Raw genomic sequence first — 22,729 nt, forward strand, 5'->3', positions numbered from 1 at the left:
TTTTAAATGATCGCAATGGTTAGTCCACCTCCTGAAACCTATGCAAACTGATTTTGGTGTTGTTCTGACACTTCGTTAATTTATGATGATTTTTTGAATTTTCTCCATTGGAAACCATTGGATGGTCTGCCTAAAGTGTCAGAACAACACCAAAATCAGTTTGCATAGGTTTCAGGAGGTGGACTAACCATTGCAATCATTTAAAACAGCTTCCAAACATTGTAAGACACTTTTACAGGAGCGAAAAGGGAGATCGGGAAGAATTTTAAAAGGCAAACGGAGATCAAAGAGCCCTTTCCCGATCTCCCTTTTCGCTCCTGTAAAAGTGTCTTACAATGTTTGGAAGCTGTTTTAAATGATTGCAATGGTTAGTCCACCTCCTGAAACCTATGCAAACTGATTTTGGTGTTGTTCTGACACTTCGTTAATTTATGATGATTTTTTGTTTTTTCCATTGGAAACCATTAGGCAGACCATCCAATGGTTTCCAATGGAGAAAATTCAAAAAATCATCATAAATTAACGAAGTGTCAGAACAACACCAAAATCAGTTTGCATAGGTTTCAAGAGGTGGGCTAACCATTGCAATCATTTAAAACAGATTCCAAACATTGTAAGACACTTTTACAGGAGCGAAAAGGGAGATCGTTGTGTGAAAATCCCCCATAGGAAACATCGCTGTGTGAGGCAGCAAATTTGACAGAAAAAGGCATCGTTGTGTGAATTCATCGTTGTGTGAGGCACTCGTTGTGCGAGGCACCACTGTACAGCAATTCCACTGACTGCCAATCCATTTTTAGGTGAAATTCAATGTGGTGGTTTTAACCTATAAAGACCTAAATGGGGTCTAAACTATCTCAAATACTGTGTCCCCCTTTATGATTCTACCCAAGTGTAAAGATCATCAGGTAGGATCTTTCTCCTGGACCAATCTCCTTCACAGATGTGTTTGGTGAGGAAAATGGGAGAGGGTCTTCTTTGTCACTGCTACCCAACTCTGGAATTCCCTCCCACAGGAGGCCAGGCTGTCCTTGTTGTTATTGTCTTTCTACAAGTAGGCAAAAACCAAAGTTGCCTCCCATCAATATTAATTCCCTTATACTTCCAATTGAGACTTCAAACTATTACAAGCAGTTTTGGATTCAGTGAGCCTCCTTGTTTTGCCCCATATTTAACTTCTGTTTTCCTTGTATTTTTGTGTAACTATCTGATTATTGTTGCTTGCAAGATACTGATATCCTTAAAACTTTGACATTCTCTCTTGGTGCTGAAGTTTCTTTGGTTGTTAAACTTTAAAAATGGATGACCATTTTTAAGGAGAATGTAATTTTGATCTCCTGACTATGTGTAGGCTATGTTTAATCTAGTCCCACTTAGGGTAGAGCCATTGAAATTAATGGATCTTCTTAGTTACAACTGACTTAAGTCCTAATTTTCAGTAGGTCTACTCTAGATGGAATGACTGTTCTGACTTAAGTTGATTTCTGTAAATAGAAACAGTTCGTTCTATGACAGAAACCGAACTGATGTGGGGATTGCTCACTGGAAGTGAAGGGAAGGTTGATTTTCATCCTCTTCTCTGGAGTCTCTTGTGTATGTCCCAAAATAATTGAATAGATACTACCACAATCTTTGGTAAGATGCTGTGCAGGACTGTTGCGGGAAGGAAGCATTGGCAAAAATCCCTGATTGCCTAATTTTGCAGCACATACCATCAGCAGTTCTGTTCACAGGTAGTCAGCAAATTGCAGCATAGTTCAGGTTTTTGTATGAGTACAAAGGGGTGAGTGAGACTATAGTCAATTTCAGTAGAACATAATTTTCTGCACAAATCACATGATGTAACTAATGCACACGGCTGAATTGTGAGGAACAGTAAAGTGTGTTTATATGGTACTAATTTGATTTGTAATTCATGTAATTTGATTAATTGCATAAACACAGTCATCTTTTTCTTTGAAACAAAACTCCTGTGCCTTGTTATGTGTACCAGCTGTAGTAGAATTTCTTGTTACATGTATTGCCTTGAGAATAAATCTTTTGGCACAGAACTCCAGTTACGAAAGCTGGAACAGCAGTCTGAGATACCAGTTCTGTGCTTGGTGATGAGCAACTAGCACTTTGTCAGATCAGCACAGGAGCATCTGCTGTTGGAGCTCCACAGGCATGTATACATTGAACAAGATACTGGCTTTTGACTGTAGCTGCTTGGAAGAGAGGGGTAGCAAATGAAGGTTTACACTATGTTCATCAAAAATACAGTTGTTACATTGTTTATACACACTCATGCATGAACGCATACACATTTAATTGCATTTTATAATTGATTCCTTACTCTGCGTTTTAACAGGAGAACTTCTGTTACAACTCTGCAGGCTGGAAGAAGCAGCTGAGATATATAGAGGATTGCAAGAAAGAAATCCTGAAAACTGGGCTTATTACAAAGGCTTAGAAAAAGCACTTAAACCAGGTAACATTATACCTTGGACTAAGATAGGTGTGATTATGATGACAACAATAACAACACAACAGCATGAATTGCATGGTCTGAAGTCGTTTCTGACTTACGGTGACTCTTTCCATGGCTTACTACATAGATCATACTCAGAAATGATTTACCATTCCCTTCTTCTAGGAGCACCCTGGGATTGTGCAGCTTACCCAAGGCTACACAGGTTGACCTTCCTCACAGAAGGCACAATGGGAAATTGAATTTCCAGTCTCTAGCTCCAGAGTCAGATATTGAGCTCACTGAGTTATCAAGCCATCCTTAGGTGTGGTCACATGAAATGGAAAATCTTTACTTTAGTTTTATGTAACAAGAACATTTAATCAATATCTCGGATTAATTTCCATAGCAAGTTAAATTGTAGTAACACTGAAGGAAAGTTAAATGTGATGGGTAAGAGATCAGTTGCATACACATACACAGAAATCAGCAGTTACTGAAGACTAATCAGTTTTATGGAAGCTAAATTTTAAGAATTGCAGTGTATTTTTAAATTTTGGTAACAGCAAATTAATGAATGTTCCTTTTCTTTATCTGTTTATATTATACCTTTCCAAGTTCAAAATCTAGCACAACCTAGAGGCCACAACCACAAGCCTCGTGGCGCAGTGGTTAAAACGCTGTACTGCAGCTAAAACTGTGCTCACGACCTGGGGTTCAAATCCCAGGTAGCCGGCTCAAGGTTGACTCAGCCTTCTATCCTTCCGAGGTCGGTAAAATGAGTACCCAGCTTGCTGGGGGGGCGCAATGTGTAGCCTGTATAATTAAATTGTAAACCGCCCGGAGAGTGCTTGTAGCACTATGGGGCGGTATATAAGTCCAAAAATAATAATAATCTTTGGTTCTCCTCTATATATGGATTCTTAAAGTGTGATGAGTTAGGTATTTATTAATAACAATGAAAGTTAGGTATTAATTCACCAAATTTTTACTTAATGTCACTGTCAGGGGAATTTGGTGTAAATTGCACTGATGGGACATTACTGTTCCAAGTTTAAGTAAAAGTATCAACATTTGTTCTGGAAAATATTGAGGGATGATTGAGCAGTAGATGCTTACCCTTTACCCCCAAAAAGGTGGTAAACTTCAAATAAGACACAAGGGGCACCAATTTGTTCTATATCAAATCCTCTTTAATCAGACTAGAAAGTGGCTCCCTTCCTAATCCATGAGAATATGATTTAGTGGTTACTTTCTGCTGACAGAATATTTCTGAATACTGAAAATCCTTTAATATACCATATGTTTCACACTGGCTTTTCAGGTCTTGGGAGTTTGCAGTTATAAACAAATTAATGGAACATGACAAAGAAAATTGCTTCTTAGAAATGTCATAGAACATAAAAATACTGTAACCACATCAGAAATATACAGATGTTCTTACATGGTATAAATCGTATATTAAATGAAACTTTTATTACTTTACACGTCCATATATATGATGATAGTGGTGTAACTTTAAAGTAACATCATCTTTGCTAGGCAGCTGCCAAGCAGGATTAATTTTTTATCTTTTCTTTATGTTATCTACACTTATGTTTTGGTTGATGCAATTACTGTAATTTAGGTGTATAAAAGGCCTTGGAAAGAGGCAATAAGAGAGTGGTACGTTTTAAAAATTGTTTCTAATGTTCTAATCTCCTTTCTAGTCATCCAGTGTTGCTTAAGATCCTGCTTTTTAGATTTAGGATAATTTCAAAATCGGTGTATAATTTGCCATGAGCTACCATTTGAAGAAAAAATGTGAAATATGGCTGCCCAAATACTGGGAGTTCCTAAAAGACTCCCTTTAATCATGTCTCTGGAAGTTACCAAAGTTAATACTGTTTTATTTTATAGTATGTGGCAAATATTGTGGGGCTTTATTGACAGATTGAGTAATAAATTAATCTTTTAAAGTAACATAGATTTATTCTTCTAGCTAACATGCTGGAACGGTTCAAGATCTATGAAGAAGCCTGGACTAAATACCCAAGAGGTCTGGTTCCAAGAAGACTGCCACTGAGTTTTTTATCTGGTGAGTTGTAGTTTTGTACTGAGTGACTAGACTTTCATTCTAGCCCATGAAATTGGTTGACTTTATATTGAGTGAGGGAGAATCCTTTAGAGGTTACAGCATCTTCTATTCAAACCATTAAGAAGGACTTTAGAATTTTACTTTTACTCAGTATTATAAATAATAAGTTGCTGGACTAAAAGTTAAGTCTACCTGACCATCTGACTTTGGGGCAATTACTTTTCATTCCCAGGCTATTGTCTGTTAAGACTAGTAAAATTATTAATATTTATTCTGAACAAACACTATAGAAATCTGGGCTTTCTACATTTCAGATGTGATATGGCATCACTGTTTCCCCTTATTCTAGAAAGACAAAGATAGAAATTCATGCACTTTCAGACTTTGAAAACTGTAGATAGGACATGTTATTTTACATTTGTTTCACAAAGTAGCGGGGGATTAATGTAGAGCTACAAATGAAAAACTACAATTTATTTTAGCAATTTGTTATTAATGCTGGCACCAGAATGATGACATATTTTTCTTCTGTAGGTGAAAAATTTAAGGAGTGTTTGGACAAATTTCTGAGGATGAATTTCAGCAAAGGATGCCCACCAGTCTTTAATACATTGCGATCATTGTACAGAGACAAAGAAAAGGTAATTCTAGGACAACTTTTAATTAAATCAAATTATTTAAATTACTTCTTGGAAAGTCTCGATTGAATAATGGGATTCTGTACTCCAAAAGTACATTCTTGCTTTTATAAGCTTTATATATGTTTTCTACAACCCAAGAATACAGGTTTTATTGTTAGAAGATCAATATTTTACAATATTGCCCTACCCCAAAGTATTTGGGGATCACTCTGAATTGCACCCTGACTTTCAAAAAACTTCGTCTAAACACCAAACAGAAAGTTGTCACCAGAAATAAGAGGTTTAGGAAACTGGCTGGGTCAGACTGGGGTGCACACTCAGAAACAACAAAAACTGCTTTATCCCTGTCCTATTCCTCAGGACATTATGCTAGTGCCATATGGTATTAATCAGATCATTCCAAACAAGTGGATGTGGCTTTTAATGAATCGTGTAGGATTACTGGCTGCGTGATATGGTATATTACTGGCTGCATGAAACCTGCCCCCATTGAAAAATTCCATCATTTGGCTGGCATTGACCCTCCAGAAGTATATAAAGAGGTGCCAGCAAATAGTGAACAAAATAAGGTAACACAGCACCAAACTCATCCACTTCATGAATACCAACCCTGCAGCTAAAATCGAGGAGAGGTTTTTTGTACACCTCTTAATATTGAACCAGAAGGGGCTAGGCTAAATCTGCAGAGAACAAAAACACACATTGCTGAATGGATGAATGCTGAAGAGTGTCTCCCACCAGGACAAGATTCTAGCTGGACCATCCGGAAGACACTAAATAGACTTCAAAGCGGAATAGAATAATCAAGTAAAATGGGACTACCTGGATAGAGGACACATTTTCTGTGACTGGAGAAATTCAGTTAATGTAGCACTTATGTGCATGCAGTTTTTGCCTCACCACAAAAGAAGATCTAACAATGGCTGAGATAACAGTATTGGAGTAGCCCACTTCTGGTCAAAAATTGTCTAATTATCTTAACATTTTAATTTGTTTTTAATTTTACCTATATTTCATATATGACCATATTTTTAAATTGTGCAGTGTTCTGATATGAATAAAGGAAGAAATATTTTTTAAAAACATAGATTTATTATGCAAAAAATTGTAGGTAGTTTTTCAACAGCTATCACAGTGAATGATTGGTGATTTTAGTTGATAAAGCTCAGGGATTGGCCCTACCAGAAGGCAGAGTGAGGTAGTGTTTCAAGCACCAGATTTGGGGTATTATGCAAGAACGGAAAATGGCAACACACTGATTTTATATATATATATATATATATATTTTTTTTTATTGTCTTTGAGTGTCAGAGACACTTGTGGATTTTTCTGTCTCGTATACCAAAATAACTTGGCTGGCTTTGGATATTACACACCTTAATTTGCTGAGGGGGGAGCATTTGCTTTTCTTCCTCAGGCAGCAAAATCTCTTAGACTGGCCCTGCCAATGGGTACTGAAACATATTTGTTAAGGCACTGAACGGGAACAGTCTCTAGTTCAATAGTTGAATAATCAGTAGTTGGAGGATTTTCTTATCATACTTGTCACCAGAAGACATTGGCTAGAATTTTGTTGCCCTTATACAGTGTGAACTGGAAATCATGCAGTGTACATTATCTTGTTGGCAGTCGTCTCTGTGCTTGGACATGACTTGGGCTGTCAAGTTGACTGCACACTCTATTTATTGTGTGCTCAAAGAGCATAACAGATGGTCAGCAAAATTTAAAAAAACTTGAATAATTGCTATTACACATTCAGTATTTCCATGTGAGATTAGAGCAATTTAAATGATTTTATTTATCTGAAAAAGCACTGCATCTTGTTTCTTCAACAGCAAACACAGTTAAATATTTAACATTTAAGTTTTTTTCCTGATACCTTAAACTCAACTTTCTGTTTAACTGTATTACACGAAAAAAAAATCATCACTCTAGGAAACTATGAAAGCACTACTGCAGATTTTGTTGGAGCTTGTACCCATGCCCTTGTAACTCGATCTGTGTAAATGTCACTGGCAAATTGCCACAGGATGCAAAGTCAGTGTAGGCATTTGCTGCTTTCATGCTCAATTGCATGACTCAGAGTGTAACAGCAAATGCCTACAGAGATTTCTTATTTTAGGACAATTCTTTGCAGAGGTTTACACCAAATGAATTATGTCAGTGGGTATAACTGGGAAGATTCTGAATTAAAATAATTTCAGCCAGAGTTGAAAAATGGAAATCATCAGGTTTGTTACGGTATTTCTTATCTGCATATATTGTGGTCAACAGATACAACTTTGAAGACATAAAACCAATCTGAGAACTGCAAAAAATTCCAGCCTCTCCAAGACTGAGTACTTGGGGAAATAAAAATATTGACCTAAGCAATTCGTACAGAAACCTATGAAATCCCATACCACTGAGAGTCTAATCCAACAACTGTTGGACCCTGTTTACAAAACACTTTTCAAAACAGTTATGTGCATATGTTGTTTCATAATGCAGAATTAGAACTTACAGACCCCTGTTCCATAATCAGATATTTGAGCTATGACACGTTTTAAACTAAAATTGTCTTTGTGTAGGACTTAATCAACAAAAAGCATGCTAAGAATAAAAATAAAAGCCAGTTTAAAATTTAAAAACTTGATCTTTAATATTTTTTTAGTCATTGATCTGTATAATTTTAATTTGTAGACATTTCGGGATTGTTGTGTAGGAGACTATAACTGATCAGATATTTTGTCTATATAAATCTGTTTTCTCAGTTAAGTTGCTCAACTATATATGCCTTAAAATGCCTGTGGAGAGATTAATGATAATGTATTCTGTAAATGTTCATTTTCATAGACCCAGGCTAAGGCTATATGTGCTGGAAAGGAGATGGCTAAGGGTGTTGCAAAGCAACTAAATCTATCTGAGGTCTATGATAGCTGAAGGACCCACATAAAACCTCCTGGGCTAAAGCCTCTCTACTGTAGCTTCACCAGAGGTACTGTCTACATGCCCACGCCAGGCACTAATCAAGGGATATAGTTTTATATCTAAAATACGATGATTGGGCTGTGAATCCCTGTCTTAAAGTTCTTAAGAAAAGTAGAATGCAGTTGTAAAAGCTGTGTGTTTTCTGCAATAATATCTGATTGTGAAGGTGTTAATTTCACAAAGTCGTGTGTGCAAAATTCTCCTTTGATTAGGCTCCTCTTCTCCCAGAACTCAACATGATACCTTTCATAAATTATTGATTTGGTTTTTGTCTTGAAATCTGAAGTGTAAGTTAAGTTCTTGAAGTATAAAAGTAAATTTTGCTCAGCTGCTGCTTATATATCCAGCCATAAAACGTGTAGACCAACTCTCCCCAATCCTGTGTCCTCCAATGTTTTTGATAATATACCTCCCAACATTCCCAGCTACCAGGCTAAAGGTTATAAGAAGCCTAGTCCAGTATCTGTGGAGAATAATTACCCGTTTGAAGGGACCTGTGTCAGGTATGACATTCTGATGAATGCCTATCAGCTTCCGAGTTGTTAGTTTAGAGCAGTGGTCCCCAACCTTTTTAGGACTGTGGACTAGTTTGGGGCTATAGGCTCCATGCGCAGGGGGGTGGGGGCACCCCCGCGCTCACGGGTGGGCGCAACACACCCACCCACGAGTGGAACACGCCCACCATGCGGGCGTGCAGGGGCGGAGATCCGTCTCCATGGCCTAGTTCCAGGAAGCCCACAGACCGGCACCGGGTCCCGCCTGGGGCTTGGGATCCCTGGCCTAGAGCAGTGGCAGCGAACCTTTTTGGGCCCAAACTGAAAAAAAAGAGAAACTCCAGTGGGTGGTGGACCGCAGCGGCAGCAGAACCAGAAGTGGCGGCGGAAGGGGGAATCCCAGGCACGGAATTGCCTCGAGACCCCACTCCGGATTTAGCGCCAGCTGCTCCAGATCCTGGCCTGCCGCCTATCGAAACACCAGCACAAACCTCCTCAGGTTTGGCGGGGGGGGGGGGTTCAGCGACTTATGGCTCGCATGCCCACAGAAAGGGCTCTGCATGCCAGCTGTGGCACACGTGCCATAGGTTCGCTATCGCTGGCCTAGAGACTAGAGGGATTGAGGACTATCACAGTGAAATTTAGTGTAGTACGCTTTATGGAATGGATGTTCGAAGCCTAGCTCATCCATCTCTGGAGAGAAAATAGTATGTCCCTCCTGGAAGAGTAGTTGTCAAATAATGAGTGCACACAAGATGCAGGCAAACAGAAATCACGTCTATTCCTGCCTTTGATATATATCGTTGTGCTTATTATTTAGGATTCTATGAACACAGATTTACACTATGATTTTATAGTTGACGTAAATTGCTAACAGGCAGATTATACATTTGTTTTGCATACATAGGTTGTAATCATAGAAGAGCTCGTGGTAGGTTATGAAACTTCTCTGAAAAGCTGCAGATTATTTAACCCAGATGGTGAGTACTCCGGTGCTAAATATTAGTGCTACTATTATTGTAAGATGCAGCTAGTAGTAATTTCATCAAGAAGATCAGGAATAGATGGCATGGTTTCCATCCCATCACTTCCCTTTACCCATTCATGTATTGTGCCCATAGGTTCCTTGACTGCACACTAGTCTAGTCCTGGGCCCAACTAAACTCAGAGTGTGTATTGTTAGTAAAGGTAAAGGATCCCCTTGACATTTAGTCCAGTCGTGTCCGACTAGGGCGCGGTGCTCATCCCCGTCTCTAAGCCGTAGAGCCAGCGTTTGTCTGTAGACAGTTTCCGTGGTCACGTGGCCAGCACGACTAGACCCGGAAGGCCGTTACCTTCCCACCATGGTGGTACCTATTTATCTACTCACATTTACATGCTTTCAAACTGCGGCCCTTGACTTATGACAACCTCATGAATGAGCACTCTCCAAAATGTCCTGCCCTGGTCAGCTCTTGCAAACTCAAGTTTCTGGCTTCCTTTAGGGTGTTGTTCCGTCTTGTGTTTGTCTTCCTCCTTTCTTGCTTCCTTCAACCTTTCCCAGCATTATTGCCTTTTTTAGAGAACTGTCTTCTCATGATGTGTCCAAAGTAAGACTGCCTCAGTTTCACAGTGTTGATACTACGTTCTGGTTCCGCTTGTATGGGAGTAGCTTGAATTGAAGAGTCATGCTGCTGACATGCGCACATTTAGCATCTTCTGAACCTGCAGCTGTGATGGAGATGAATGGTAGAATTCTTATCTGGCAGATGGGCCCTACCCTTCATTCCCTTTTTGGAGTGGTTACTGCAATATAAAATATTTCAATTAATACTAAAATATACTTTCACATACAGTTTCTGAAGTACCCCTGTTGTGAGAACATGAAGCTCTCTGGACACATTGTATGTATTTTCCAAGGGATACTTAAGGATGCAACTTTTGGATTTTTTGGATTCCAAGTTCCAGCTTCTCCACGAATTCTCCTATGATTTCCAGGAAGCACCAGACCAGTTTCCTTATTTTTGAATGGAGCTCTAGGCTGACAGAGGCACCCATGGAGGTGATAAAAGCTTGTCTGACTTCTGGTTCAGTGCAGCTTCTCCCAAAATTCCACTTAGGAAATTCCTGCAGAATTTTGGGAATTGGGATCCAAAAACATTCAAAAGTCCCATCCCTGTTCTTCTAAAACGGATATAGAAAATAGTTTTTCCATTTAACTCACTCAATCCCAAAACAGCCGGCAGAAAATCAGAAGCAATGCCACTGTTTTTTCCTTGTGCAATCTGTGAAATGAAAAGAAAAACCCTGTAAAATTTCCTCCAAATAGATGATGGTAAAGAAGAGCCTCCAACAACTTTACTCTGGGTCCAGTACTACTTGGCACAGCACTATGACAAAATTGGGCAGCCATCTATAGCTCTGGAATATATAAATGCTGCAATAGAAAGCACACCAACCTTAATAGAGCTGTTCCTTGTGAAAGCTAAAATCTATAAGGTAATGTTTTGTTATTGCAGAAGATTTGCAACATACAACACTACTCTTCATGGTTGTACTACTTTCTTATTGTGTGATGGATTGACTGGGGTTTTAACCGTCTATCAAGGGTATTCATGTTTATCATTCAGCGTGCTGGTTTTTAACCTGTAAAGCCCTAAACAGCTTGGGTCCAAGCAACCTAACTGACCGCATCTCCCTCTGTAAGCCTGCCTGGGCATCAAAATCTCAGAGGCAGACTTTTTCTCAGTTCCACCACCCTCACAGGTGCACTTGGCGGGGACATGGGAGAGGGCCTTCTCTGTTGCTGCTCCCAGATCCTGGAATTCCTTTACATGGGAAGCCAGGCTGGCCCCATCTTTTCTGTCGTTCTGCAACCAAGCAAAGACCTTTCTTTTCTTAGAGACTAAGTTGTTTGGGAGAAGTATTTCAAATTAAATTGTTGTGCTCTGTTGCTTTTAAAATGTGTTTTTAGTATTGATTTTTTAACCATTTTTAATGTAATACTTGTTTAATTCTTTTAAAATATTTACCATATTTTTCGCTCCATAAGACTCACCTTTCCATAAGACGCACCAAGTTTTTAGGAGAAGAAAACAGGAAAATATAATCTGTTTTCTTTGCTCCATAAGATGCACAGACTTTCCACCCCCCCTGTTTTGTGGGGGGAAATTGCGTCTTATGGTGCGAAAAATACAGTATATACTTATCGTTTTAACTTTTAAATATTGTCCTTTTAATTATGTAAGCCACCTGGGTCCTTTTGAGGAGAAAGGCGGGGTAAAAATATTTCAAATAAATAAATACTATTCAGAGCCTGGCCAGATCAAACCAAAAGGCATATCTAGTCATGCATTTTGTTTCCCACTCTGGGCAGCCAGTTATATGGGAAGCCAGCAACCAAGCCCTGTATTCATTTTCCTCAGCAACTAGTATGTATAGATACACTGCCTCTTGATACTGCTGGTAATATATGCTTAATGAGTGTGTGTGTCATAAAAATTAAGTATCTCAGTAAGTTAAATGTTTTGTCTTTATTTACTATTCCTGCTTCTGTTTTTACAGTTGCCAGTAGCATCAGCTCTGCTAGTTCTATAGATATAATAGTTGCAAAAAATTAAAGATGTTTTGGGAGGCTCCAGCAAAGTTTTTAAAACAGAAGGGAATGTGGCTTTACTTGGCCACTGAGTAGGACTTCAGCGTATTGTTGTATTTGCTTTCCTTTTGCACATCTGCTGTTTTTGGCACCTGATCTCCTTGTGCACTATCTGATTTAGAGGAACTAGAAAAAGTTCTTGGAGGAGTAATTGGGAAGTAAATACAAAAATTATATTTAAATGATTTAGTGTACAATCCTGTGTACGATTTTTTAGGAGTAAGCCCTATTGAGTATACTGCAACTTGTCTCTTTGTAAGCATGTGGAGTGCATCATAATTTTTTGTAGATGTTTCTTAGGTGTTTTTGGTATTGAAATTTGCTGTTGTGGCATACTGCAGCTAAGTACATTTAGGATGCATTTGCTTTTGTCTTTTCAAGCATGCTGGAAACATAAAAGAAGCTGCAAGATGGATGGACGAGGCTCAAGCCTTGGACACAGCAGACAGGTTTATCAACTCCAAATGTGCAAAATACATGTTGAAAGCTAACTTGATAAAAGAAGCAGAAGAAATGTGTTCTAAGTTTACAAGGGTTTGTTCAACTTACCATACTCCTTATGTTAAAAGAACATTCACCATTGTTTGGAAAATGCTGCCTATAATTCCAGTTATTGTTCATCTTTTTAGAGATCTCTTACGTGTCAATTGACGGTTTTTTTTAAAATCCCAATTAATCCATCTGCAAAGTACTACAGTGGTGCCCTGCATAGCGACGTTAATCCGTTCCGGGATTAACGTCGCTATATGAAAACATTGCTGAACGGAATAAAAAACCCCATAGGAACGAATTAAACCCTGTTTAATTCGTTCCTAGGGGGCAAAAACTCACCGTTCAGCAAAGATCTTCCATAGGGCTGCCATTTTCGCTGCCTCGGTAAGCGAGGCACCAAACGGGCAGCCATTTTGGAACCGCCGATCAGCTGGGCGGCGGGCTCTTAGGGAGGAGTGCGGGGACCTCCTCCACCCTCCTTCCCAAGAGCCGGCCGGCCTTTCCCCCCAGCTGGGCGGTGGGCTCAAGCAGCAGCGGCTGCAGGGTGGGTGGGGTGTCTGGAAGGCTTCGGGACACCCCCCCACCCTGCAGCCGCCGCTGCCGCTTGAAGCCGCCCACCCCAGCCGTTCTTGGACTTCCAGGTGTCTGAGAACGGCTGGGGTAGGTGGCGCGGGGTGGCTGCCGGCGGCGGGGCCAGCACGTCCGAGCAGCAGTGGAGAAGCCTTCCCCCGAGGCCTCTCGGAAGCGCTGGCCGGGAAAATGCCGGCCAGCGCGTCTGAGCGCCCGTGGCGGAGCCTTCCCCCTCCTCCCGGCTCTGGACGATCCACCCCTCACCCTTCCGAAACCCAGCATCGGTGGTGGAGAAAGGGGTGAGGGGTTGAGAGGAGGGCAAGGCTCGGGGAATACTCAAGCCTTGCCCTTCTCGACACACCCCTCAGTCTCATCTCCGCCGCCGCCGCTGGGTTTCAGAAGCCCCTTCCGAAACCCAGCATTGCTGGTGGAGAAGGGGGTGAGGGGTTGAGAGAAGGGCAAGGCTCGGGGAATACCTGAGCCTTGCCCTTCTCGACATACCCCTCACCCTCATCTCCGCTGCTGACGCTGGGCTTGGAAGCGGCTTCCAAAGCCCAGCAGCGGCGTCGGAGAAGGGGGTGAGGTGTTGGGAGGAGGGCGGCCGTGATCCGCGTCGCGGCCGGCTACCCCATCCATGGACGGACTCCAGAGAGTCCGTCCATGGATGGGGAAGCCGGCCGGGGGCGGATCCAAGTCCTGGATGCCTGAAAGGTATCCGGACCCCTCCCATCCTGCCGCCGCCGCTTGGATCAGTCCCTCCCTGGCGAGGGTAGGGATCCTGGCCGCGGGGGCAGGGTGGGAGGATCTGTATGCCTTTCAGGCATCCGCAGGGGAATCCCGGGGGTGGCCTCGGAAGGACCCTTCGGAAGGGTCCTTCCGAGGCTACTGCCTGCATTTCCCCCCAGCTGAGCGGCGGGAGTGGTCCTTTGAAGGCTCCCGCCGCTCAGCTGCGGGAAAAAGGTGCCCATGGGGAAAAATCGCAAAGCGATTTTTCCCCATAGGCAAAATCGTAATGTGATCCGAAAAGCGATGGCAAAAAAGCCATCGCTATATGGATCCATCGTTAAACGGGGCGCTCGTTAAACGAGGCACCACTGTACTCTATTCTGTTATAAACTGTCTGTAAGCATTTCAGTTTTCTAGATGAGGTGGTGGTGTTTTCATTTTCTAGATGAGATGAAGATACTGTTTTCATATTGTCTTCCCTTACTCCATCATAGCTAACACAGAATTGAACAGAGATTGGGATGAGCACACTGGATACCTCCACCCATAGCTGGAGTTTAACTCCCAGCATTCCTTGATATTGTTTTCACTGGCTTGGGTTCCTGGAAGTTGTAGCTCTGCACCTGGAACTCTGTACTATGCCCACTCATAGCCTAGAAATGTACTTTAGTGTATTAAAACTTCTAAAGTCTAAATGATATATTAGATGTTGCATAATAGAGCCAAATATCTTTGGCTTTTAGTAGTATGTCTCTTATACAGAGAGCAGCTTATGTACTTCAAAATAAAATAGTCACTAATTCATGTGAGTTAACTGTTTGCACAAGTTTTAACATTTGTAGCAACATGTCTATTAAAAATATTTCTAAAATTTCCTTTCTAGGAAGGAACGTCAGCAGTAGAAAACTTGAATGAAATGCAGTGCATGTGGTTCCAGACAGAATGTGCCCAAGCTTATAAAGCAATGCATAAATTTGGAGAAGCACTTAAGAAATGCCATGAAATTGAGAGAGTAGGTATCTGATGACTTCAAACAGTTTCTTATTTGGCTGCTTTCAGGAATCAAGTTTGCTAAATTTCAGAGGTTCCCCCACCCTGTCATTCTATGTGTATGTACGTGTGTTACAGCAAATACTTCTTTTTAATATATATTGAAGTCTAATGATGGGCTATGATTATTTCTCATTACAGTGGTGCCTCGCTTGACGAGGATAATCCATTCCAGCAAAATCGCTGTAGAGCAAAATTGTTGTCAAGCGAGGGGAAAAAACCATTGAAATGTATTGAAAACCAGTTCAATGCGTTCCAATGGGCGAAATACCTCAGCGTCCAGCGAAGATCCCCCATAGGGCGGCCATTTTCCGATCCCTGTTAAGCGAAAAATCTGTCCTAAAAACAGCAGGGAGCCATTTTGCACAGTGGATGGCCATTTTGAAACCCGACGATCAGCTATTTTTAGATCATCGTAATGCAAAGAATCGGTTCATGAAGCAGGGAACCAATCATCGTCAAACGAAAATCGCCCTTTGAAACATTGTTTTGCGATCGCAATAGCGATCACAAAAACATCGTCATGAAGCGATTTCATCGTTTAACGAGGTAATCGTAAAGCGGGGCACCTCTGTATATTGCTTAATGCCAAAATCTTGTTAATATGATTTACCTTCCTGTGCATTTTTCTTTTTAAGACTACTAGAAGTGAGAAGGAATATTACACCATTGGTGGCACACAAACAAGATCAACCCAGAGATAATGACTTGGTGTTTGGCAACCATCTTAATGCACTTAGTTTTCTTCCTCCTCATGCAGCCATTGGTTGCCTTGCCTTTTGAACTGATAAACTATAGTTAGTGCGTTGTTTCCAAACTATGGCTTACAAACCCATTTCAAACCTAGCTTGGAAGTAAAATGCTTATAATAGTTAAACAGTTTAAATCACATGGCAAGTTTTTGTTCATGAAAACCATGAAATAGAAGTGAGCAGGATTGAGAACAGAGGAGATAATAACAACCTTGTGTTATGCTTCTGAGTTGCATACATGTTTGACATTACTCTGTGATCTGTGAAGGCTGATGCTGTGATAAATTTATTTATGCCTTTAAAGTTCTTATATTGTGCTTTGGGTTAGCTGACCGAATGAACTGTTTGTTATTTGATGATACATTACATCCCCCCCCCTCCGCCATGTACTCCTTTGTTCAGCTGCTGGAGATGATTTTATTATCATGTAATTGTGGTAGGATATTTTGAAGGACATAAATGTAAAGAAAAAAACCACTTCTGTTAGGAATGATGGTTCATATTGCACTCTGCTGTTAATATGGAATTAGATTTGGTTCTTCAGGGTCAATATTATGGATGCAGTCCGTGAGCATTGTCTTAAACAAAGTTAATGGACAGTTGGACCATATTGCCATGATCCCCATCACCTGATCTTAAGCTAAGAATGAAGTTTTCTGATGCTGTCATCACCCTCACCTTCCACATTATACTCTGGGAGATAATCCTCCATTGGTATCAATGAAAACGTCTCTACCAAAGCAAGTACAGGCATGGGGGACAGTTTTTAAAACTACAATTTTTTGCAGTCATGACACTAATTGCCATGCACACATCATAAATCTAAGCTTTTAAAAAACAAAACATTGAAGTGTCATCATGCGAACAGGCATGTTTTGTTTGATTCTTCAACTGTAGACCAGACCACATGGCCGGGATATAAATCAAATAAATAAATAAATAAATAATACTATCTGAAAGCACGTAAAATTTGAAATTCCAGGGGCTGAGCCACTGACTGAGAAGCACATACTTTGTTACATAACTGTCCAGTGGAGATGGGCATGAATGTTCGGTTTGGCACAGTTTGTTTCCTGACTGAACAGCTGATCAGTGCCCAACCCCCTCCAGTGGGCACCCATTTAAAGGCAGCGCCAAAGGAGGTGGGGTGGGGCACTGCTGCTAAGAGTGCTCGCTGGAGGGGCCAGAGCCCCAAACTACGGATCAGCCATTTGGCCAGGAAACAAACTGTACCAAACAAGCAGTATGTGCCCAGCTCTACTGTAATGTTTCACATGTACTGAACAATTGTACCTGTCATGCTAATTATTTTATCAGCAATTGCCTTTATCACGTTGAAATTTTGCTTCAGAAATTCGTAATCATTTTCATGATATGTGCTTGTCATTGGGATTTCTGGTGCTTGCTAAGTAACATAGTGTTTTGTTAGCATTTTGTAGAAATCACAGATGACCAATTTGATTTCCACACATACTGTATGAGAAAAATTACACTGCGATCTTACGTGGACTTGCTGAAACTAGAAGATGTCCTTCGGCAGCACCCATTTTATTTTAAAGCAGCAAGAATTGCCATAGAAATATACTTGAAGCTTCATGATAACCCACTGACAGATGAGAACAAAGAGCATGAGGCTGATACAGGTATAAAAATTTTCTAGTTTTAACATTGTACACAGGGTTGCCTTGCAATAAAAGTGCAAACTAGGATGTATTGAAACAAAACTCAAAAACTCAAAATTGCATCAACAAGTGTTTGCGTGCAATCCATTGAATAGGTGGTATCTTTTTTAAAGCAGCCCAACTGAAAATTCACAGAAGAATTATAAATTAATGGCATGATGAAGGATTCTGCAGATGTTCTTGTCCTTTGTGTCTTCTGGTTTTGAGCCATGATTTAGAGGTGGAGAAACTAGAAAACTGAATGAGCTGTAAGAAATTAGATTGATATATACCACATTTTTTCCATGTATAAGATATTTTTTCCTAAAATCTTTAGATTAAAAATTGAGGGTTGTTTTATAGACGGAAGTAAGGAGGAGGGGTAAGGATCAAAGCGCTTTGATCCCTGTGTTCTCCCTCCACTTTCTTGTGAAGAAAGAAATTTTGGGTTAGAAAAGTGGGGGAGGGGTGTCTTACACTCGGAAAAATACAGTACTGAACCTTAACATAATCAAGTTTTTTTTCTGAATAGCAAATATGTCTGATAAAGAGCTAAAGAAACTGCGCAATAAGCAGAGGAGAGCTCAGAAAAAAGCTCAGCTGGAGGAAGAGAAAAAGAATGCCGAAAAAGAGAAGCAGCAACGAAACCAGAAAAAGAAAAAAGATGATGATGATGAAGAAATTGGTGGACCAAAAGAGGAGCTTATTCCTGAGAAACTAGCTAAGGTATTCATTACTGAGAATGAAGGGGAATTTCTTTTCATAGTGTGCCAGGTAAAACTGGCTTTCCACAAATCCATGCACACTACCTTGTAGTAGTTTCTACTACTTTAATGGGAGTGATTCTGTTGCACTGTCATGGTGGAAACCAGTAACAGAAGCATGTGTTTCACTGTACATGTTAAATTATGACAAAATGTTTCTCTTAAATACATAATGGCCAGAATCCTATTGGTGTTTGTGTAATATCTGCATAATTTGCCATAGTTAATTGCAGCTAATTGACAAAGTGCCAAGACTTTTCTTGGTCACATGTCTGGCAGCGCATCTAATTGAACAACCAAGATGTGCTCCAGTATCTCATCAGTGAGCCACAGGAAGTTATGCAGGACTTCTGTGAATACTAATAGGGTTCTGACCAATGTACTGTATCATATTTATTTTCATATTTACTCAAAGACTTGCTTTCAAATGAATTGCAAAGAATTGTATATTTACCACAGGTTAATAGTATGTTTCAACATATGAGATGTTAAACAAAATATATGTCTAAATGAAATTGAATGTGGTAACATTATTTATATCAAAAACAATTATAATTTTAAGTGACAACAGGCCATTGATATTTCTCCACTGTTTTTTTACAGCATCAATTCAAGCAGCAAGCCAGCCAGTAAGCAGTAAAGAAATAATTGAGGTCTGTGACATACTTAGGCCCAAATCCTCTTGCCTAGTTATGCTAGCAAAACAAAATAGTGTAACAATTGCAGAGGAATTGCCTTAGGTTATTGCTGTAGATATTACTTGTTGCATACCGAATTGTGCGACTCAGTGTGTAACTGATAATGTCTACAGTGATTTCTTAGCGTCATGCAATTTCCCTCCAAATGTTACATCATTGGCATAGCTGTGCCAGTAGGATTTTGGCCATAAAGTTTCAGAATTTAAAAACTGATGTAATTGTGACTTCTTCTTGACACCATAGGTTTGTAGATGGTTGACTGAAGATCGTGATACACTGGCTATTAACCTGGAACATTATACTAAATCAGTTCTAATTTTGTATAATTAAGCTATTAAAAATAAATACACCAAACAAAAATATAATCAAACATTTAAGAAATGTGAATGTTAAATGCCTGACCCATTTGCAGCCTTCTGTTGTTGATCTTGTAGTTGGTTGTTTTCACTTGCATTCACTATATAGCATTTGTTTTTATAGTTAAATTTGAATTTGGGAGCATCTTACCACAAGAGTTTATACTTTCTTTAGCAGCACAGGCAACATATTTTCCCTTTGACTGAAAACACTGGTTTCCTCATGCTCCTGCTAATAGAATTTTTTTAAAATTTTTAGGTTGAAGCACCTTTGGAGGAAGCTATTAAATTTTTAACGCCATTAAAGAACTTGGTGAAGAACAAAATAGAAACCCATCTTTTTGCCTTTGAAATTTACTTCAGGAAAGGTAAATGGAAGATAATGTGAAGTGGGTGTGCACCACCAAAAAAGATAATTTTTCCCAAGTATATAGCCAAGTATTTGCTATCTAATGCTTTTGCTGGTGTGAGCTTGTGTCTTGCTAGTTTTATCTGTGTCAGCTGTGTCCTGTATGTTTGGGGGTATGTAAGAGCCTTATCCCAAGCATGTAAATCCTCCTTCCCAAGCAATAATAGCTGCCTTCTGCTTGTGTTGGCCAGAATTCTGTTGGTAAATTACACACTAATTGTGTAACAGACAATGGTGAATTGCTACTAACAAAACATTACTAGATGTGTGCCTTTTAGTCCTTGATACACATTTATTGTGTAGTCTGAGGTATACCTTCTAATGTAATGAGCACCTCATTACTAGTCACTGACCATAGTGAGTTAACACATTTTAATTTGCCAACAGCATTCTGCCTATAGAGTTCTTCAGAATAAATCAGAAATAAATCAACTATTAGTTTGTCTAATAGTTGCTGGACCTAATTATATTTAAGATTAATGAATCTTTGGTTTCTTGTATTAGTAAGTAGGGTTTAAGAGCATATGTCTTCTAAAAATGAAGGCACTAACATCAGTTATCTTTATTTCATTTATTCTAGTCACAACAATTTGAAAATGAAACATTTTGATTATAATATTCAAAGCATAATTGGGCATTCTGTTGAATTTTTTGTGGAATCTGACTGCCTTAGGAAATAAAGCATTATTTAATCTATTGTTAATTTATTGTCTTATACAGAAAAATTTCTTCTTATGCTGCAGTCTGTGAAGAGAGCATTTGCTATTGACCCCAGTCATCCATGGCTTCATGAGTGTATAATTCACCTCTTCACCAGTGGTATGACTCTTTCTTATATGACTTAGCAATGATGCTTGTAGAAACAGCCCAAAGTCATCAGCTACATACTTCCAGATTTCTATCAAAGAAAATTGTTTGGTAATCAGTTTTATCAGTTTCTGTGTGAATGATGAACTTAGTTTTAGGCATACATCATGTTGGATACCTAGTGTGATGTAGTGGAATGAGTGACAGACTGGGACTCTGGAGATCAGGGTTTGATCAGCCATGAAAACTCACTGGGTTTGAAACTGGTAAAGCCACTCCTTAAATATTTAACTTAACTTGAAAGCCCTGTTAATGTGCTGATGGCACATAATAGCAACAAATACATCATGTTATTCCTAGACTTTCTCAGACTTTCTACAGTAGTAAAAAACGAAAATTCTTACATCCAACAAGAAATACCTTAAATTAAAATAACACATCCTTGATATGCAGAAAATCCCAGGCTCAACCTCACATGCCTCCTGTTAAAGACTTCTTGAGTAGTTACGAAAGATCACATAAACTTTGCATATCATACTAAATAATATTAGACTAGATAGACTGGTAAGGATACCCAGTGTAGTGTAGTGCATAGAGCAGTGGTGAGAACTCAGGAGACCTGGGCTTGATTCCCTGCCTTTGCCATGGACGTTCACTGAGGGTGGAACTGGTAAAAGCACTTATCTTGAAAACTCTTTATTAGGTGCCATGAGACAGTTCTGATTTGACACCACATAACAAGATGGACTAGTAGTCTCTCTTATTGCAAGAAAAGCTTATGTATTCATATGATTTCTTGGTTTGTTTAAAGTCAAATAAAAAACATACTGAGTTGTAACACAAGGGGGTGACAGTTTCTTCTGCTACAGTGGTCCCCAACCTTTTTGATACCGCGGACCAGTTGGGGGGGGCAGAGTCCGTGCGTGGGGGGTGCTTGTGCACATGCATGAAGGGGTGATGCTTGCTTGCACAGGCACATGCGCAAAGGGGCGGGGCGCTCGCACCCACACTCACGTGAAGGCGGGGGATGCCCTTGGGGCTGTGGGGGGGGGGATTGTATGTGAGGGGTGGAAGATCTATCTCCGCAGCCCAGTCCAGCCAAGGCCCAGGGGTTGGGGACCCCTATTCTACTAGTGTATATTGCAAACAGAAGAATAACAGTGTTGCTTTATGGTAAGCCCATCTTTTAAGTTTTGGTGTAATAGGAGAGGCAACAGTAACATAAATAAATGAATGAAGTTTAACAGATTTTCTTCCTGTTAATTGTCTGTTTGTCTAAATACTTTAGTTTCTGAAAGCAAAGATCTACAAGAAACAGTTAGAACTGTGTTGAATCAAGAAATTAATCGACTTTTTGGAGCAACAAATCCAAAGAACTTTAATGAAACTTTTCTTAAACAGAACTATGATTCATTACCACACAGATTATCCGGTATGTAATTTGCTTTTAATATTTTTTTTAATTCTGTTCTCTCTTGATGTGCAATTTTTGATGCCAAGAAGCTTTTCATCAGAAGACAGGTTTTAGTGTTTGCTCGTTTTCCCAAAGGAGAGAACAACATCCTTACAGTGGGTTGTCCCTGCCATTCACCTTGATAGACTGGAGCTTAAGACCAAACATCTTTCTGGAGCAACTGGCTCCTTCAGCTTTTTGTTCCTAGTTCCTGTCTTTGCTGGTTTTCTGTCTCCTCCCCAGCAGGTACCATCTTGGCCATTGGAAGCCATTTTGAAGAGACAAGTGGCCATACAGCCAACTCCATTCCCAGCCCCGCCTGCAAGCTTAGCACCTCCCAGCCAAAGCAGCATCTCCAAGCAGGGGGAGCATTTTAAAAGGCAAAAAGGCAGGGGGAAAGGGCTGGAAATTCCAATTTCCTGACCTTTCTCCCTGCCTTTTTGGCTTCGAAGCTCTCAAACAGCTTCCTCCGATGTCAGGGGGAAAGCCCTTTGAGACCTCCGAAGGTGCCAATCATGGCAGCGGGGACCCCCAAGCCCTGGGAGACCTCCCTGGGGGTCCCTGCCACCGCGATCGGTACCTTCAGAGCTCTCAAAGGGCTTCCTCTGATGTTGGGCGGAAAGCCCCCCGACATTGGAGGAAGCCCTTTGAGAGCTCTGAAGGCAAAAAGTCAGGGAGAAGGGGCGGGATATTCAAATTTCCAGGCCTTTCTCCCTTCCTTTTTTG

The 22,729-nt window shown here is 40.2% G+C and overlaps 1 protein-coding gene across 3 annotated transcripts in view; it reads left to right on the plus strand.

The window, feature by feature from the left end:
- NAA15 (N-alpha-acetyltransferase 15, NatA auxiliary subunit) overlaps positions 1-22,729 on the plus strand; it is a 43,841-nt gene that overhangs the window by 18,093 nt on the left and 3,019 nt on the right. For 2 of the 3 annotated variants that reach the window (XM_020783075.3, XM_078394719.1), the window contains exons 7-18: positions 2,351-2,470; positions 4,431-4,526; positions 5,061-5,167; positions 9,539-9,611; positions 10,940-11,109; positions 12,647-12,799; positions 14,937-15,065; positions 17,285-17,498; positions 18,049-18,242; positions 19,594-19,702; positions 20,464-20,562; positions 21,839-21,982. In XM_020783075.3, coding sequence (XP_020638734.2) covers positions 2,351-2,470; positions 4,431-4,526; positions 5,061-5,167; positions 9,539-9,611; positions 10,940-11,109; positions 12,647-12,799; positions 14,937-15,065; positions 17,285-17,498; positions 18,049-18,242; positions 19,594-19,702; positions 20,464-20,562; positions 21,839-21,982 — 1,608 coding nt within the window. Of the gene's footprint in view, positions 1-2,350; positions 2,471-4,430; positions 4,527-5,060; positions 5,168-8,002; positions 8,140-9,538; positions 9,612-10,939; positions 11,110-12,646; positions 12,800-14,936; positions 15,066-17,284; positions 17,499-18,048; positions 18,243-19,593; positions 19,703-20,463; positions 20,563-21,838; positions 21,983-22,729 lie in introns of those variants that run through there. The other variant, XM_073001637.2, reaches the window with a different exon arrangement.

Source organism: Pogona vitticeps, chromosome 5 (genome assembly GCF_051106095.1).
Source record: "Pogona vitticeps strain Pit_001003342236 chromosome 5, PviZW2.1, whole genome shotgun sequence".
Taxonomy (NCBI): Eukaryota; Metazoa; Chordata; class Lepidosauria; order Squamata; family Agamidae; genus Pogona; species Pogona vitticeps.